Here is a 20,000-nt window from a genome sequence, read left to right as displayed (position 1 = left end):
CCTTCTCTGAAGTTCGGGGCATGACAGAGCTCAACACCATGGGTCCTCAGGAGATCAACTTCATCAGTATGAGTCAACATTATACACGTCTTCATGGTGTCACCTAGGCGCTCGATTAGAAAAGGGGTACAGAGGACAGTAAACAAAAGAACGATGGGGACAACCTACACTGATGAGCTTAGTTCCAATTCAAAGTTTTCATCTTTATTCACACACATTGGCAAAGAATATCAACGAGGCGCTCGCAATGACGATATCCCTGAAATGTGTGTGAGCTGAGAGGATTGATGTGTGAGCTCTGCTAACAGATGGCCATTCGTTCTCCATCGGCGACACGTCTGGCTTTACCGAGACCGGCCACGGCGGAGTAGCGACCGAAGTCAAACAGCCCTGGACAGTTAGATTTGTACGTATCCAAACTGTTCTTAATCTGCATGCCATGAAAAATCGAAAGAATACTTTGTGGGTGAAGAAAGGAGGTTTTTTTCAATAATGTCAAACACCATCCGCAGAAAACACTGGAGGAAGCGTTAACGGACCCTGAGTTGCTGGTCATATCTGATTTTGGGAAGATGGCAAGGCACCAGACCCTGCATCTGGCCTTCCAGGGCCTCCATATGTTTGTACAGAAGGAACAACGGCTGCCCAGGCCAACGTCTCAGGTCAGTGGGGGACGCTCAAAACATTTGTTGCTACACATCTGGAAAAGGGTTTTAATTTTGTGCTTTATGCAATTTCATAAGGCAATTCTTTAGGAAATGGGGGTAAGGCATCTTGCTCAGTAGACAGCTTTTGGGTTTCTGCCCGGTACCTTTCGGCTGGAGGTCAACAACACAAGGGCCCGACAGATACTGGATTTTAGGGGCCGATGCAAATACAGATATTATAAAATATGGATACATTGGCCGACTTCGATACATATATTGTGGTATGCTGGGGGTGGAGCAGCTCCGTGGGATTGGCCGCTCAGCCTCCAGAAATGCCTCAGGCCGCAGCAACATCTTATTAAAATCATGAGCTAAAGGAACCACTAAACCGTACGGGGAAGAGCTACTTACCTTCACACAGAACCTGATGTAAAGCTGTTTATGTTTACGTGGATGTGTTGAATGAAAGAACTGAGAGGTTCAACGTCCAAAGTAGAGGATTTATTAGGACGCATCTACCTTTATAAATCAACTTATCTAAGGTTTTCAAATCGGCGCATATCGGCAAACACATACAGAGATTCCGATATATCTGCCAATATCGGTCGATAAAATCCTCAAACCCATACATCGGTCCGACTCCAAAGACCACTGTAACCTTTAGCCCACAGCGCTGTATGTGTGTGTACTGTAGTGTAATGTACTGTATGCCGCGTGGTGCTGCATAGAAGTGACCGCCCCTCGGCTGTGTTCCGTCCCCACGGCGACAGGCGGACGCTGCTGCGCTGCTGGACACGGTGAGGGGGCTGAACGCTTCGGCCCAGCTGCAGAGCCTGGATGAGGACCTGGTTCTGCTCCTGGCCCGCACGGCCCGCGGGGACCTGGCCCCGCTCAACGCCTTCATGGGAGGAGTCGCTGCACAGGAAGTGCTGAAGGTAACTTTATGTGTGTATTTTTATGTGGAAGATAAATATTCGATGTATTTAGAAAAATTGTGTTTCATTTTTTTCATTCATTTAATTTCATTTCATTTTTGTATACTGTATATACGGCATATAAATATACAAATTGAGAAAATTTAACACAAATTTTGTTTGTAAATGGCTATATAGGTTATATATATAGAGATGTAAATGATTTTTGAGCATGGATCAACATTTGTAGACAAATCTATATGTCTCTAACACTCTTGTTTTATGTATTTCCTCTGCAGGCCTGCAGTGGGAAGTTTACCCCACTCCAACAGTGGCTGTATTTTGATGCACTGGAATGTCTTCCCAAAGATGTCGACAACAAAGAGGAGCAACTGAGTGACAGCACCGTTTCACCTGTAAAACATTTTGGACATTTCACCGACACTCATCCAATAGTTTGCTTCCTGGTTGGATATTTGATGAACATCTAACATACCGTCATCGTTATCCCGCTAGGACGGCTCTAGGTATGACGGCCAGATCGCTGTGTTTGGCTCCCAATTCCAGGAGAGACTCGGGAAGCTCAAGTATTTCCTGGTAGGTGCATCTCTAGTAGGTGTCCAACAGAGGGCGTACTGCGCATTGAAATGCGGTGCTTCAGCTGCTGGCAAATGCTGACTGCTGACACATGCAGGAAGCGGTTGGATTCATGTGGCATTTCCTGTTAGTGTTAGTGAACAGAGACCTGCAACACTCTTTCTGAGGTTTCCTGTTAATGTAATGCGTGTGTGCGCGAGTGTGCGTGCGCGCTCCCCTGCACGCGCCAGCGTGTGTGTGAGCATCCGTGTGAGCATCCATGTGCACGTGAGTGTGTTCAGGGACAACTCACCCTGTAGTTGAATCCTCCACCTCAACATTCAGTGGTGTTTTTTTTCCTATAGCCCTGTATTCCTGTACTGTTGTGTGTCTCTGTGCAGGTGGGAGCTGGTGCTATAGGCTGCGAGCTGCTGAAGAACTTTGCCCTCATGGGCCTGGGCGCCGGGGAGGGGGGGCACATCACGGTCACAGACATGGACTCCATAGAGCGCTCCAACCTCAACAGACAGTTCCTGTTCCGTCCCCAAGACATCGGAGTAAGAAGTACTCCCTGGGAGGAAGCCCCCGTTCCCTTCAACGCTCTTCTCTTCTTTACGTTCTGTTTTATGCAGCGAAGCACCGTAAAGCACTATAGATCACTGTCCCTTGTTTCAGTCAACTCATGCTTCACACAACACGCACGCACACACACACACGCACGCGCATGCACATTATTGTAGAGCCTCTCTCCCTTTTACCAGGGCAAGCAGAAAGAGAGGATGGTTTGAGGCTGACAATATTACCCAAAGGAAAATATTAAGAAGATAATATATAATATATATAATAATATATATAATATGATAATACTTTTTTTTTGGTGTCATGCAATCGTCACGTTTATAAGTCAAAGATTTAGTTGTCCTACCAGCCACCTGAACTTGATTACGTGCACGCTGTAGCCCAGCTGCTCTCTCTTGATAGATCAGCCAGGATATTGTTTTCATATCGTGCATGACTTACGGCGCAGTGTTCACATCACTCAGGCCGCCGTGGTTCTGGCTACCTTCTCCGATCATGACATGAACAGCACTCCCACCCCCCCCCCACCCCCCCCCCGCCCCCCCCAGAAAATGAAGTCATCAGTGGCGGCGGATGCAGTGCGAGAGATGAACCCCCGTGTGAACATCACGGCCCACCAGAACCGGCTGGATCCGGACAGCGAGCGCGTCTACGACAGACCCTTCTTCAGGGGTCTGGACGGCGTGGTCGCAGCCCTGGACAACGTGGAGGCCAGTGAGTGCTGAGGATATAGAGCAGAAACTAAACAGGAATACCGCTTTGGAGTGGTACAGCCTCAGAACCATACACGCTTCAAAAGACATGCTATATGTGTGCATCCACAAAATAGCTGTATTGTATATAGCCTGAATTTTTCTGCCTGTGTGTCTGCCTGTATGTGTGTGTGTGTGTGTGTGTGTGTGTGTGTGTGTGTGTGTGTGTGTGCGTGCGTGCGTGCGTGCGTGCGTGTGTGCGTGTGATTGTGTATGTGTGTGTGTGTGTGTGCGTGTGTGTGATAATCCCGCTATCAGAAGAACGCGGTAGCCCCACTCTAAATGACCATTGAGTCGTGAGAGGTCCTGCAGCATGCTGTGTTTGCTGTGAGCAGGGGTCCACCTGGACAAACTCTGTGTGCTGCACCAGAGGCCCATGCTGGAGGGAGGGACCCTGGGAACCAAGGGCCACACTCTAGTGGTGGTCCCACGTCTGACCGAGTCCTACGGACAACCCAAGGCCGACACCGACGGTGCCATCCCACTGTGTACGCTCAAGAACTTCCCTCACCGTATCGAGCACACTTTGCAGGTGACCAATCCACAGCCACTACGACGCTGGGTCATTGGAGGGAAAATCACACCAGTCATTGCTTTACACATTTACCTCATTCTTTTCCAATGCTGTTTATTTCATGTGTTTATTCGATGGACTCCTGTATGAAATACAGCAATTGATCCAATGTGTTGGCGCTGCAGAGACATGTGTGTAACGTTGTGACTTGAACCTCCTTTCCAGTGGGCCAGAGACCAGTTTGAGGGGTTGTTCAAACAGGTCCCGGAAAATGTCAATCTCTTTCTGAGGTAATCTTTACCAAGGCTCTCTGTTTATACTCTTCATATCTGAGCTGACAGATTTTGAAAACATAAAGTCCAGCCCTGTTTTTATATGTTTTTTTTCCTTAAATCAGTTTATGATGATGTGGTTGCAACTTTCCATGCTATTCAGGAAATTATATGATGATGATGATGATGATGATGATGATGATGATGGTGATGAGGATGATCATCAGGGTGGTGATCAATGATGGTGATGATGGTGAGGATGGTGAGGATGAGGCTGTGAATGCTTAGTTTTTTATATATCCTCTGCCGTCCTCATTCGTTTATTAATTCATAGACCCGTTGTCTACTATGGCAGGCTGCCAGTCACTCATTGCTAGTACTATAAAACCTGAGTGAGGTTGATTCCATTACATCCTAGCTTTCCATGAATTACTTGCAACGAAAAATTATTCGAAACAAATCAAGTGAATTGCCATAATGAAATTATTGCATTACTGATCATGATGTTTGAGATGAGTTAAAACCTCTCAGCAGCGCCAGTCGTTCTCCAGCTGTCTGAGGTATTGCTCTGTAATCCAGCGCTGCTCCGACACTCAGCAGAGAGGAACAGCCTTGGGGGCTCTTAAACAATTGTTTGGTCTTAGTGAGATTTCTTATAACCACACGTAATGTATCCCACTTGGCATTGCATGCATGCGCTCCCAGAGAACAGCGTGTGCAAGGCGAGTGTAATAGCAAAAGCTTAGCCAACACATGCATCACACGCATGTATCCGGAGCTCCTTCGACGTCGTAGTCGTTGGTGTGAGACTGGGGAAAGGATGTGCTTAGTGACTGTTAATGACACCATCCAGCCGTGGCTATGTTTAATGTCTATAGGCCTGGCGGCAACAGTAAAGGAACTCCCCCCCCCCACACAATGTACAGCTGAAGGCCACACCGGCCTCGGAATGGAAACATAGCCTTCCATAGAGAAGGTCGTCCGCAGGGCCCCAGGGAGGATCCGGTGGGATGTTTACCCACAGACGACCCTGAGATGATAACTTATCACATCCACCCCCCCCCCCTCACATCCGTTACTTTGGTTCATCTCCTTATTATAATTAATATTTTTCCCACCGCCCGTCAATCCCTTCCACGAAGCGTCGTGTCCTATCGCTCCCTCTTTGTCTGCGCTGAACATACGCCGACATGTAACCGGCCGTTTCCTCTCCGTGGCCCCGCAGAGACCCAGGCTTCATGGAGCGAACGCTGGGCCGCGGCGAGGCCGAAGCCCTGGAGGTCCTGGAGGGGGTCTCTGGAGCCCTCAGGGGCCGAGGGGCCCCGAGTCACCGGCCGACCCGCTGGGAGGACTGCGTGCGCTGGGCGCGCCGTCAGTGGGAGAGCCTGTACAGCAATGAGATCCGACAGCTCCTGCACTGTTTCTCTGCCGATCAGGTAACGACACGCACGAGCGTCAGGTTGAGGCTGAGGAGAATCAGGAATTCTCCCCCAGCTCGTCCTTTAATGCAACACGGGCATGGCAAACACATATTGGCGTTAGGCCATGGAATGGTCCACGTTATATGTGCACCGCATTAAAATGACAATAAACATCACGATTTGTGCTCGAAACATGCTCGAAACATGACCGATGATGTCCTGGCCCTAACTTAGATGTTCGTTCCCAACATTTGTCTGGAATGCAGTTATTCAGTCGAAGTCATTTAATCGATTTTTAGACACTATTTTAAAACATATATCTTTAAAGCAGCTATCAGCAATTTTTGCTCAACCCCAATTTAATCTAATGTTTCTAGTGAATTTGATGGATAACTGGCCCTCATTATAGATGTGACTGCATGAGAACATTAGGGGTCAAACAAAACACAATGTAACTACAACAAACTAACAACATAGCAACAAACTAGCACAATGTAACTACAACAAACAAACAACATCCTTTAATAAGTCTCTCACACCTTTGCATCGCTAGAATGGGAAAAGCAATCTTCAGAATGCATAAAAGTGTATCATGCAGCAGAGTGATGTCAAACGTTTCTTGGGCATCTGCAACGAGAAGGTAATCATTATCCAATCAGAGACTCAGTTACCCCAGTACCCCCCCGCCGGAGCTAGAGCTAAGGTAACAGACATTCCTCTCACTGACACGGCTTTCATTTCTCTCTTTTTTCTATCCAGGGTGAGTTAAAACCCCCGGGGTATCAGCGAGACTAACAGAGGAAATATAAGTATCTTTCCCCCATTATGCATATTTTCTAGGAAAACATCTGCTGCTTGAATGCTGCAGACGAGTCGAAGCTTCCAAAAAACGTTCCAGTCTTTTATTGGACCAATAAATGAGTAATAGAGTTATGTTATGGATTCTGAACCCCTCAGACAGAGTGTTGGATGGAAATAACACAAACGCACGCACAAGCGCACACCCACACACCCACACACACGCACGCACGCACGCACGCACACATTGGCAGTTGTTGTGGCAGTTGTTTCTTCTCCTTTCTCAGTTCCTCTATTCCTCCTCCACTGGTTTCGGTGGTGTGTCGTGGAGTCCCTTCTGACCGCAGTGCGTGGAGAGGAAGTGCGTGTCACCACGTCAGTGACGCTTTCGGGCGTGCTTCTGGTTCACAAAGGCGTCGACACTACCGTCACATGAAATCACATGGTCAGGGAAAGACACCACCTGGAGGAGAGACCCAGGGCCGTTGCTAGGTTACTCCACATGATCAAAGTTTAACAGCAGAGTTTGCCGAAGCTTGTTTCCACTTGTTCTCATTGCGTGCGTGTCTGGAGACGCCAACAAGAACGAAAGCGGGGAAATCAGGAGGGTGTTTTATAACCCGCGGCTGATATCATCGGTTCATCACACTTCTCCTGTTGACGTGAGGCTGACTGCACTTTTACTGTCCGTTGGTTCCAACAAACGTGGACATTCTTCCACCTGAGGACTTCCCCTCTCTCATGGATTAAGTCACGGCTTTACGGACCAGAAAACCCCCCCCGCGCCCCACCGCTAAGTCAACACGGGCTTATCTGCAAACACATGAGTACTGTAATGATCCCCTTGCTCCAGGGAAGCCCCCCCGCCCCCCACTCACCCACCCCTAATGTGAGGCAGGACGTCCAGAGAGACAGACACACAGTGGGACACACACACACACACACACACACACACACACACACACACACACACACAGAGGCACTTTCAAACCGCAGGGTCAAACTGGGCAACATCAGGGCCCCGGTCCTCTTTGTTCTCTTATCAGACCAACAAAGTGTCTGATAGCCAGCGCTCACTGCCCTCTTCCGCCCCTGTGGGTCAGATGCCATGCTTAGTACACACTTCGCACACACACACACACACACACACACACACACACACACACTGTATGAAACACAAATCCACGAGCGTAGTTGTGTACTGGTGCCACGCCGCTGGCCGACTGTGGTTCATCACGCTCATGCCTTTCAGCATGACGTGCATTAACCCGGCGAGCTGCCTTTCATTTGTTGAGGAATGCTGGAAATGTGGGAAATAGAGTGACTCTGACCCGCCGAGTTGGTGTGACCACCGCTGCGTGTGTGTGTGTGCGTGCGTGCGTGCGTGCGTGCGTGCGTGCGTGCGTGCGTGCGTGCGCGCGTGTGTGTCGGCGTTGCAGATGTGTGAGAATTGGCGTGCTTGTTTCTTCAGCTTGTGATCCCTGATGAAGAGAACCCCCCCATCTGCTTCTCCTTAGCTGACCAGCTCAGGGCTGCCTTTCTGGTCGGGAACCAAGAGATGCCCGCGCCCACTGACCTTTGACCCAGAAAACGTGAGTTACATCAAGCGATGTATTTCAATTAATTGAAACCCAGTGTGAATTTTGAAGACAGAACAGATGAACAGGTCGTTCTAGTGCCAGGACTCATTGTGTGTGTGTGTGTGTGCTGTGAGCGCAGGAGGCCCACATGCAATACATCGTGGCGGCAGCTAACCTGTACGCGCACATCTACGGGATCGCCGAGACGAGGGACTGCGCCGCCGTCAGAGAGGCTCTGCAGGACGTCCCCATGCCCTCCTTCGTGCCCTCCTCCAAGCTCTCCGACAGGCCCGTCACCGAGGAGGACCAGGACCGGGGGATCGGTGACGACGGTGAGATTTGCCGTTCGTCGGCGCATCTGCTTGCGTTTTCCTCACATCTGCCTCCCAAGGCCTGTGAGCCCTCCAAAGGCTCAGTTGTGGTTCCACGTAGACGCAACGCAAGGACCACGCAGACCCCTTGACGCAGTCGTGAACCTTTTTGGTTTCACAACCTTTTTTTGGCTTTTGGGTTGGGTTTGTCGGGTTTTAGTGAGCGGACCGATCACAGCCCTTGCTGCTGCGTCGCCTCGACGCAAGGGTACAAGTTTTGGGAGGCGCACGCCAGGCCCTTGCGGCGGACGGCAAGGAGGGTCCGCAGGGACGTAACGGGTTCCGTAAACCCCCCCTTGCGTTGCGTCGACGTGGAACCACAATCAGCCCTTAAGATGGAGTGTTTCCCTGTATGGCTGCAACAGGCAAGGCCCGACTAGAGCAGCTGACAGAGGAGCTGTGTTCCCTGTCCCTGAAAGGCCCGGCGATGCACATGCACCCTGTGGAGTTTGAGAAGGTAAGCAGACGGGTCCTCTTCTGCACACACTGCACATTTCACACACCACAGACACAGCGACGACCGGACCTCCGGGGACCGGGTGTCACGCTCCGCTGTGCCGGGCCCTCACGCTGTTTTTTTGGGGGCGTTTTTTTCTTTGGGTTTTTGGGTTTCTCTGTGACCCAAATCTGTGTTGGCCCCTCCAAGCAATTTCTGTGAACAAAGCTTGTCTGTCCGTTTTTCTGTGCTCGCTCTGTTTCGACGTCAAACATCAGGAGGGACTTTCTTAGTTTTTAAAGTGCGCATCCTTTTTGGGGGGGAAACAGCGCTATAAAGAACCATTGTGCGTAGTAAACAGTGTGGTCTGTGTGGTTTCATTCTTTTTTTGTACTGAGCAGTCGATGCCTTACGGCTCCCACATGCTCCACAAACCAGAGCAAGAAACCCAGGGGTCGCTGGCAGTTTAGACGTAATGGAAATTCACTCAACTCAATTGCTTGTTGTTTGTCTGCAAGTTGTACCTCGTGTACCTTCACTCGCCCACTAGTCTCAGAAGGTCTGCGTTAACTGAGAAGGACTGCTGGCTCCTAGGTGACTGACCTACCGACGGTCAAATGTGCAGTGAATACAAAGACAAAGTGAAGACAAAGTGCAGGAAAACTAAAGAAGAGCGAGAGAAGCAGCACACAACTAACCCATCCCTCACGTTGTTCCGTTGCCCACTTGTCATTCATGTGTCCCCTTGTTATTGCACTCTGCTTTGGGGCACTTTGACCGCTCTGTGTACATGGTCTTTTGAAGAAGAAAAGCCTGGAAGAAAAGCAGGAGACGACCCCCCCCCCCCCCCATAATGACATTACCTCTCACCTCGTACACTCACCCCCCCACAGCAACACCTTCGCATCACATCTCCCCTCGCTCCCAGCCAGCCTTTTATCAGAAGCCCACCCTTCCGCGTGAGTTTGATCCTCACATGACTTTACAAACTCTCGGCAGGACAATGCAAAGTTAGCCCCGGCTAGGCGGGTGACGGCACCCGGACGATGAAGGCACATGAGGTAAGCCGGGCACCTATCAGATATCCCCCTTGGACACAAAGACCCCCTCGCTCTCGTCTCCCTAATCGCGCTGCCTACCTGGCCAGGTCATACCGTCGGCTGGGTGGAATGTGTGTGGGTGGAATCCAGCGCTATCGGGTTGCGTGGCCGCGTCTTACCTCACACACAACCCCCCCCCCACACACACACCCCCACACCTACCCCCCCCCCCCCCCCCCCCCCCTGCCCTGCAGTGACAGTCACCCCAGCGGTCTGTGAGGAGCCGCCATACCAATCTGAAGTCGCTTCTAATCCGATGACCGAGTCTGTGTGTGTGTGTGTGTGTGTGTGTCTGTGTAAGTGTGTGTCGGATGACGCAGTGACAAAAGGCTTGGATCTTCAAAGCTGGTCGAATCTAAACTTTCAGTTCTTTTGAAAAAAATTGCCTTTAGAATTTTGTCTTTTTACTGAGTGGAAAAATATCTATCCGTCTATTTGCTGTTGGCAGTTGATGTTAATTCTTTAACCCTATATACACTTTCCATCCTCAGCCGTGCATTTCATAGTCAGAATGTGAGCCCTGTGCTGAGGCGTGGTTGACGGTCTGACCTGGTGTTCGTTGATTGTGTCTTCCCGCTATGAACAGGACGACGACAGCAACTTCCACATGGACTACATCACCGCTGCGTCCAACCTCCGCGCAGAGAACTACGACATCCCTCCAGCGGACCGGCTGCAGGTACCCAACCCTCCCACCCTCAAGGCTTCTCCACACATGCATCAGAAACATGAATAGAAATGAAATAAATGAAACACAACGGAAACAGTAAAGAAACTTTTGAATCCTAAAAGCCCTAGCCGAGAAACAGTACGACGTCACCAACGTGGGCCGACGGTGCCCTTGGGCAATGTTTTTCAAGTCTCTGTGTGTGTGTGTGTGTGTGTGTGTGTGTGTGTGTGTGTGTGTGTGTGTGTGTGTGTGTGTGTGTGCACACCTGCCCCGAAGCCACACAGACGGCTGCCACTCCTTTTGTTCCGTGCGCAGAACTAATCACAGCCACTTTACCTGTCGCCTGGGAGCTGACACCTGAGCCCGGCCCGTACCCCCGCAGACTGGGGGCCGGCTGGCTGGGTGCTGGGTGCTGGGTGCTGGGTGGGGGGTGGGGGGTGGGGGGTGCTGGGTGGGGGGTGGTGGGTGGGGGACATGAGGGTGAAGTCGTGAGGGGGGCTGCGTAGGGGACAATAGGGCCACCCCCCCTTCCTGTGTAACCACGCGGGAGGATTTGGATCATGTCGGCTCTTGTCGTGTATGAGCTCACCCTCTACCACTCTCCGAGTAGCCCTAGGACCCCCCCGCTCCCCCCCCGCATGCGACAACAAGTCTATCTTCCATACAAAGAAGGGCTTTTCGAACCTATGTAAACGATTGTCTCTCTCTCTCTCTCTCTCTCTCTCTCTCTCTCTCTCTCCTTGCCTCTCGCTCTCTCTCTCTCTCTCTCTCTCTCTCTCTCTCACTCTCACTCTCACTCTCACTCTCACTCTCTCCCTCTCTCTCTCTCCCTCTCTCTCTCTCTCTCTCTCTCTCACTCTCTCTCTCCCTCTCTCTCCCTCTCCCTCTCCCTCCCTCTCTCCCTGTCTCTCTCGTCCAGAGTAAGCGCATCGCCGGGAGGATCATCCCTGCCATAGCGACCACCACGGCGGCGGTGGCGGGCCTGATGTGTCTGGAGCTGTACAAGTTGGTGCAGGGCCACCGGGAGGTCAGCTCCTACCGATCAGCCTACCTCAACCTGGCCGTGGACTACTTCGTCCTGTCCTACCCCTCCAGCCCGCCCGGCTTCACCGTGAGTCAACGCTCGCTAGCTGCCTTCGGACCCCCCCACCCCCTCCAGTATTTTAGTGTGTTATATTTTATTAAATGGTTTGTTTATCGGAATGGATTTATGTAGCTTTTGTAACCTGTCCCGGCCACCCATAGCGCTTTACAATTAGTGCCACAAATTTCCCCCCCGTTCAGACACACCGTTCATAAACGTGCCAACCATGCATGGCAACAGCCAGCAGTAAAACCTGAAGTTTATATTCAGCGTGCGTGAACTGCTGAACCATAAACCAGAACTGATTTGTTGTGTGTCGCGCTGTCCTGAAATGTCGAAGCTCCGCGGCAGAGTGTGCAGACTGCACATCCACAGCCCCGTTTCGCCAAACACTGTGCGCTTTGTGAACGGTGCATCATGACGAATATAAATTCCTCTTTAGGGTTAGGAGTCTGGCGTAGGTAGGGAGCCCTTGGTACTTAGCTAGGAGAGGATCGAACGAAGGATGGTTTCTGAAACTCGGCTTGGGCAAGTTTCTATGGCTGTTGCCCTGCATCTTGGACGAATGGTACACTCTTAAGCACTGGGTACAACAACATCGCTGCCCACTTACACACATAGACACATATGAAGGAAACCTCTCTCCATTCATTCAAAATTGGGAAATCTGCATGGGGTCTTCAATATTATTACTCCTACTCATATTGAGTCCTTGAGTAATAGTGAAGCAGTGTAGCTTGACATTATACTGCCTCAAAGACTGCTACTGTATAAATGGGCCCATAAAGTAAGCACTGCTAACACAACATATTTCAGTTAACTCCCTCTGCAGAGCCACGGCCTTCCTCCCTGGAAACGTGTAAACCTGAGTCATGAATGAGTTTCTTCAGAGTACGGACCTTCAGCTAAAAGCTCGACCTGTTGAGCATGAGCCCTCTCCTAAAGTCTTGTTTTGCCGCCAAGCTAAGGGGGGCAGGTAAACTCACACGCAACTAAAACAGACCAAGCCAGAGCAACACACCAAGGCCCATAGGATTCATACTGGAGACAAAGAGTCTTGTTCTGGATGGAAATAATAACGCTTAACGCCCCAAATCTCCCTTTAGGACACTCCTCCTGGCCTCGGAGTCTGAAGCGATTAGGTAGCCTCTAGCAGCAGAAAACAAACATGCAGACGGGTGGGTGACAGCCAGGCCTTGAAAGGTGGACATCTGCGGAGGCCATGTGTCGGCGCCTCAGAGAGGGGTGCTGGGCTGATGGGCTGCTGGGCTGTCGTTATCAGGGGGAAACGAGAGAGAGAGAGAGAGAGAGAGAGAGAGAGAGCTGGCCCTGCTGCCTCATCACTAACCCCCTGACACGCCAGGGTTGAGTAGTGTGGGGGATTCAGCCTTCCCTGGGGATGTAATGGGGAAACCATGAAGTGGCTTGGAGACAGTAAAGCTCTGGTTTCAGCTACGGTTACATGCACCCCCACCACTCCCCCCCCCCCCCCCCCCACCACCACCACCACATTCACCCACTCATGCAGCTGCATCAGAGGGTGAGGTGACGACAGGGTGCAGCTGTGGCCGTCTCGCTCCTTGCAGAAGGTTCACAGTGCATCCTCCCAAAAGGAAGATAAATGCACAAAGCAACGTAATGGAATCCCTCTTTTTTCTGATCCGATTCTAGTCCATCTTCTCTTTTTCCCCTTCTTCAACCTTGTCTTGTCAGCGCGGCGTGGAAATGGTTAAGTCCTCACACACACACCACAGTCTGAACATGCGTCGCCACATGGGGTTTATTCTGCTCACAGCAACAAAACAGGACGCTGACTTTATTCTTTTCCCCAGACATCTACTCTTTCTATTGAGCTTTAACGGTTTTGGGTTGTGTGTTTTTTTTTTTTTCCTCTGCAGTCTCTGTGTTTGAATTGAGTTGAGTGTAGCAGGCAGAGGCCGGCCAGAGACAGCAGGCTACCAGATGGAAAAGCGCTGGCAGAGGTTCTGCGTGGACGCCTTGGGGGGAAGAGGAAAATGTTTGTGAGAGCTGAACATCAGCAGATACTAAGGTCTGTGGAACGGACATTTACAGAGTTGGCTGCAGAGAGGATAAGAAAGAGAGAGAGAGAGAGAGCGAGAGAGAGAGAGAGTCAGTCCCAATAAAGTAAACGAAGATAGGCGCCTAGCACGTTCATCAAGAGTGGGAGAGTCGTACAGATTTTCAGACGTTATTGCCAAGAAAAATATCTGTGGACGTGTCTCTTTTGATGAGCTTATGCTCAGCCAAGAAAGTGTTTTGAGAGCGCAGTCCCTGAGACAGAAATGGCCGTGTGCAGGGTCTGTGTGTTAGATATGCGGCTCCCCACTCCCCAGATTCATATGGTCATGATTTGGTCTCCTTCTGGAGCAGCCTTGAGGAAGAACAAACACAGGCAGGGAAAGGATTAGGTCACTTTGGTCATAGTGATGCATCTTAACTTTCCACACTACTTCAGTGCACTGTTTCAATGCAGAATGCCTAAGGCCTAAGAAGTGCCTAAGGCCTAAGAAGTGCCTAAGGCCTTAGAAATATATATATTTTTTCTTCTAGATTGTGTTTTAACATTCTGTTTATATAATCCTTAAAGTATTATTCTTGTTTGCCTTCAGAAAGAGAAAGAATTGAGATGACTCATAATCGTACAATTATTAAAACATTTTTTGTTGTCCGGTATTATGGACGATAACATGTGATTAATCATTACTTCAGAAGTGATGGTGTAGATTTCCGCCTAAATGTTCTCCGCGGCCAATCAAAAGGCACAGAGAGAAATACAGACAGAAAGCCTTATAGGGCCATGGGTCTTTTCGTAATAAATGCATTTTTAACTATCTTATCTTAACTGGCTAGACTAAAAAATCCTTTGGGATAAGATATGGTTTTATGAGACTGCCTTTGAAACCCAGAGGCAGACATGCAGCTGTTGAATATCAGCCAGGATCTGGGCTCTCCAGGGCTCAACTTACCCAAGGTGACCACTCTCCCCGCGTGAGACCCCCCCCCCCCCCCACATCATTAATATCAGATGACCAGACGTGGTTCTCACTGTTTGTCCAAGAGGCCCCCCACTCACCCACCCTGTGCAGGCTTGACAGAGTATGGAAGTATGCTCCTCACGGCCATTGGCCACTGGGACCCACGTGCAGCAGCCATGACCTTCTGGGCCGAGGAACTGCCAAGGCCTGGACGCGTCGGTACAGTCAGCACAACTGGAGAACACGGAGGACCTTAAAACCTTCACAGGGCATGCGATGGTTGGACTGGTGGTGGAGGAGAGCATTTTTGTGGGATCGAGAACGCTTTACTTGGATCTTTTGCAAGGAAGTGGATGATTGACAGTGTTATAGCCCGGAAACACGTGCCAGGGTGCATGTTGTTTTCATAAGCATCTATGAATATGAATGTGATGAATCAGTACATCAGCAGCACATGATCACATGCTATTCTACATGATTTTTCTTGTCACTAGTTACAACCTAATGTTATTGGGTACGCCTACCCCCCTAACTCTTTTCCTGAATCGAAACATCTGTTTCCCAAAATAGGAAGTTCCCCTGCTGATGTTATCCTCTGTTTATGGAGGCTGAAATATGTAAACAGATGGGAAGCGGATTCTGTCAGCTCAACCAACGCTAAAACGACTATTCTGCTGCTGCTGCTGGGATTGCTGCCTAGCAGTCAGAGGAAGTTGTAAAAGGCAAACAATAACATCATTGACCAGTTGTGAAATATATACCAGTTATAAATAGTTAATAAATAGGAAACTAGCAGCTATAATGCTGCTCGGTTCCTATGTCGGATTCAATTTGTATTATTCCTTAGGCTTCATTTTTTATCTACACTATTGGAAAAGAGTTCTCCGAGGGCAGTTTGAGTAGCACACAATGCTATGCCATTCGTTATCATTTGACATGCAACGCACAATATTCACCAGCTGAGACTACTGACTGTGTCAAAGCTTTCAGGAACATTTGCATACCCTAGATTGAATCTTTAAGCACATTTAAGCCCCAAAGTGTGCCGCTCAGCGCTTGTGTGTTATTGTAGAGCTCTCTGACCCCCCCCAGAGACGCCCCTGGGTGCAACCGAAACCTTAGACAAGAAAAACATCATAATCAAAACTAAACTGTGTGCAGTACAGAGACCTCACTCCAGGACACAAACGTTATTTAGCTGTGCACCAGCCAATGAATCTCACCCCTGAAGAGCCTCTTTGAGCCCATTCCACTGACAGCCACCGCTCACTATAACGGGCTTCTCTGGTACCTGGGGTCACCACAGCCCCGGACCCCCTGTGCCCCCACACCAACCGACCCCCCCCCCGAACCCCACTCTCAACTTCTTCCACGTCGGCGCTCTCTGGACGGCCCCCCCCCCCCCCCCCCCCCCCTGTTGTGACACCCGCTCTCCTAATTGAATTAACGGCTTGGAGGGTCACAGCCCCCCGAGCCCCCAAAGGTCAAACCGGTGCACACTGCTGCACTGTGAGCTGCCAGCCAGACACTGACGGCTATTTCCTGCCTTCACAGGAAGCCCCCATATTGGAACCAGATTTCCAACCAGAGTGTGTTCGGTGCTCGGGGCCTCGCTGTGTTAGTCGCTGGTAATATAGGAGAATATATATACTGTATATATATATATAGGTTGTTTTATAGTAGGGGTGGTTCTATAGGTGAACCAGAGGTTGTTCTGTAGGAGAACCAGAGGTTGTTCTATAGTAGGACCGGAGGTTGTTCTATAGTAGGTTGTTCTATAGTAGGGCTGGAGGTTGTTCTGTAGGAGAACCGGAGGTTGTTCTATAGTAGGACCGGAGGTTGTTCTATAGTAGGTTGTTCTGTAGGAGAACCGGAGGTTGTTCTATAGTAGGACCGGAGGTTGTTCTATAGTAGGTTGTTCTGTAGGAGAACCGGAGGTTGTTCTATAGTAGGACCGGAGGTTGTTCTATAGTAGGTTGTTCTGTAGGAGAACCGGAGGTTGTTCTATAGTAGGACCGGAGGTTGTTCTATAGTAGGTTGTTCTGTAGGAGAACCGGAGGTTGTTCTATAGTAGGACCGGAGGTTGTTCTATAGTAGGTTGTTCTGTAGGAGAACCGGAGGTTGTTCTATAGTAGGACCGGAGGTTGTTCTATAGTAGGTTGTTCTGTAGGAGAACCGGAGGTTGTTCTATAGTAGGACCGGAGGTTGTTCTATAGTAGGTTTGTTCTGTAGGAGAACCGGAGGTTGTTCTATAGTATGGCCGGAGGGGAAACAAAATGGAAGTTCTTGTCTGGCTTTTGCTGCTCTGGAATTAGCAGCTCTAAACCAATATTTTTGGAGAAAGGGGTTTCTTTCCAGGAGTCGGAAAAAGGAAGAAACAAAGTTGTTCTAGAGCAGCCATTGTACTCCAACGCAGTCGTGGGTCGTTTCAGATAAAGCCCAATGTAAGAGAATCTTATCGTCAGTGGTCCGCAATCTGTTGTCGGATTTGAGCTTGTTCGTAATTGCAGGGCATACATCTGCCGCACAACTAAATAACAGGGGCCGATCCACACACACACACACACACACACACACACACACACACACACACACACACACACACACACACACACACACACACACACACACACACACACACACACACACACACACACACAGAATGACCCTGCGGTGTACCTTAAGACGACAGGGTGAACCTGATACCCAGCGGGCCTGCATTCTCCTGAGGAGTCCCCACGTGAGGCAGTATTGTGGCGGGGGTAATTTAAGACCCTGGCCCAGTGGTGAACAGTGGTCTGGGGATAATGATTACACCTGGGAGCCACACACACACGGCTGGGGCCTTGTTTTATTTTAGTAGGTTGTATTGTAAGGGGCCCCAACGTGTTGATAAGTCGCTGGTCAGGCCCTATGCTGCAGCATGCCCTTTATACTAGCAGACAGACAGGTTGTTCCCTCTGCAGACAGTGGTAGGGGTGAATATGGTCAGAAAATGTCGATTTTCTAGTGAGTATTGATAGGATAGGAAAGATCATCATGAAATTATAACATGTTGTTATTCACCATTCCAATTGATCTCATACAGATCGTCAGTAAACCTATGATAGTGACGCTGTAAAATGACGTCAGAAAATCCATCCTTACTGATGAATCTAAAGATCACAATGGAGATTCATGTGACTTCTTAAACCTCATCTCTTTTTAAGAACTATGATGTCATTTTATGATGTCGTGTAACTTTACCCCAAGCGGTTCAAAAAGCAGTGTGAGGCTGCAACGTTATAAAAAGGGCTTGAAACGAACCACAGCGAGGCGTTATACAGACGTTATTTGGTTCTCTCCACAGAGCTGTGTTCCCTCCTAACAACTAGCCCAGATTGGGCTGGTGAGCGCATGCTTCATTTGGTCGATTCACTGGAATGTTGCACGAAAACGGAACACACATGCAAACGATTACACTCGTTAAGATGGGTTTAATGCAGCCCCATAGTGGGACGGTTCACCATGTGTAGTCTCATTAACGGACACCTACGGACCAATCCCAGTAGTCCCTTGATATGCACATCATGAACACATATTCACCTGTGGGGCCATCCACATTGAAGTGATCAAATATTAGTATTTAATAAATAACACATTAACACATAACACATTTTAAATGAATCGATAATTCTCTGGAGGCTTGGTAAATAACTACGTTTCATTAAGATTTGCGTTCCCAATTTGATCTCACATTCGACTCACTTTCTTCATGTCTGTCTTCACTTTCCATTCCATCAAAACACCAAACTTGTGATATGATTTATCGATTTGTAAATAGATATGTTCTGTTCAGATAACAGATCCTACAACATGCTGAGCCTGTATGATCCGGGCCCAGCCAGTGTGGGCCTTCCTGTATAAAACAGCTGAGTGTGGTCCCTGTAGGTTTCGACTGACACACGGCAACAGCCAGTCATGCATGCCTACGATGACGCCTCCCTAACCGTTGGATACAAATAGCAAACAAACAACTTGGTATGAACAACTGGCCACAATTTTACCTAATGAATCAGAATTCCAGTCTCCCTGGTCCTGCCCATGCTCTCTCCTCAGCTCTCTGTTGGTTGTATTGCTTGGAGGCCATTTTGAAGCCCTTTGGAATCAGTCCTTTTAGTCATTTGTCAATGTTTCTCATTAAGGAGAAACTGGGAGAGAGTCAACCGGGAGAGTCAATCACTAGCTGTACCCCTGTTGCTTCAGGTGTCTCTCTCTCTCTCTCTCTCTCTCTCTCTCGCTCTCTTTATTTTTTTTCTAACCCTAATTCTTTGTATTCCATTCTCTGTCACACACAAACACACACCATCACACACACACACACACACACCACACACACACACACACACACACACATACCCACACACACACACACACACACACACACACACACACACACCAACACACATACCCACACACACACACCAACACACATACCCACACACACACACACACACACACACACACACACGCATACCCCCCCCACACACACACACACACAGACACACACACACACACGAATACCCCCCCCCCACACACACACACACACACACACACACACACACTCACACACAACACATACCCACACACACACACACACACACACGCACGCCCACACACACACACACACACGCACACACACACACACACACACGCACACCTCACACGCACACACACACACAGAGCAGCGTTGGCCTCATACAGGAACACAAGGGGCCTCAGCATGGCCTCACTGTATGTAGCGGAGTGTGGCAGGTGGCCCGTGACCACGGCAACAACAACAGGCGATTAACGCACAAAGAGCGCCGCGTCACACTTCCTGCGTGACAACGGTCATGCTGCCGTGTGACTGAATGCGCTCTATATAAAGACGCAGTCTGCATGTACAGCGGGCCGCGCTGAATGGGTACCATGATTGAGCGATTTCTTCTAAATGCCACTTCTATTTCCCTCCAAATGACCACCTTTGTCACCGTGAAACCAGAGCGTTTTCATCGTCTGCAAAGGGGCTGAATCACGCTGCGTGTGGAAGACCTCAAAAACAAAACGTTTGAGAATACCCCCGTCTGTGTTTGCCTTCCAGAGTGGCTGAGACGTGTTTCTCGCCGTAGAGGATCGTAGATCATTTCTCAGTGCATTCCTTTGTTGTGGTTTGTATGTTTTTATTTCGGACCCAAGCTCCATAACCACAGAGTCCTGTGAACGGCCCTGGGCGACAGACTGCTCCCCTGAGGTCAGACGTTTGCCCCAA

At 49.5% G+C, this 20,000-nt stretch overlaps 1 protein-coding gene across 1 annotated transcript in view; it reads left to right on the top strand.

The window, feature by feature from the left end:
* The window catches only part of uba7 (ubiquitin-like modifier activating enzyme 7), a 33,037-nt gene that overhangs the window by 2,683 nt on the left and 10,354 nt on the right, over window positions 1-20,000 (top strand). Inside the window, exons 6-21 of the mRNA XM_084464316.1 lie at window positions 1-66; window positions 309-406; window positions 513-662; window positions 1,418-1,582; window positions 1,861-1,977; window positions 2,078-2,158; window positions 2,539-2,694; window positions 3,265-3,430; window positions 3,804-4,000; window positions 4,208-4,272; window positions 5,480-5,690; window positions 7,991-8,065; window positions 8,193-8,385; window positions 8,790-8,881; window positions 10,547-10,639; window positions 11,550-11,741. The exon at window positions 1-66 is cut by the window's left edge and continues 67 nt beyond it. Coding sequence (XP_084320442.1) covers window positions 1-66; window positions 309-406; window positions 513-662; window positions 1,418-1,582; window positions 1,861-1,977; window positions 2,078-2,158; window positions 2,539-2,694; window positions 3,265-3,430; window positions 3,804-4,000; window positions 4,208-4,272; window positions 5,480-5,690; window positions 7,991-8,065; window positions 8,193-8,385; window positions 8,790-8,881; window positions 10,547-10,639; window positions 11,550-11,741 — 2,117 coding nt within the window. The remainder of the gene's footprint in view (window positions 67-308; window positions 407-512; window positions 663-1,417; window positions 1,583-1,860; window positions 1,978-2,077; window positions 2,159-2,538; window positions 2,695-3,264; window positions 3,431-3,803; window positions 4,001-4,207; window positions 4,273-5,479; window positions 5,691-7,990; window positions 8,066-8,192; window positions 8,386-8,789; window positions 8,882-10,546; window positions 10,640-11,549; window positions 11,742-20,000) is intronic.

Source organism: Micromesistius poutassou, assembly GCF_964030765.1.
Source record: "Micromesistius poutassou genome assembly, chromosome: 2".
In the NCBI taxonomy this organism is placed as follows: domain Eukaryota; kingdom Metazoa; phylum Chordata; class Actinopteri; order Gadiformes; family Gadidae; genus Micromesistius; species Micromesistius poutassou.
Note: the sequence above shows the minus strand (reverse complement) of the source record. Positions and strands in the feature narration are given on the sequence as shown.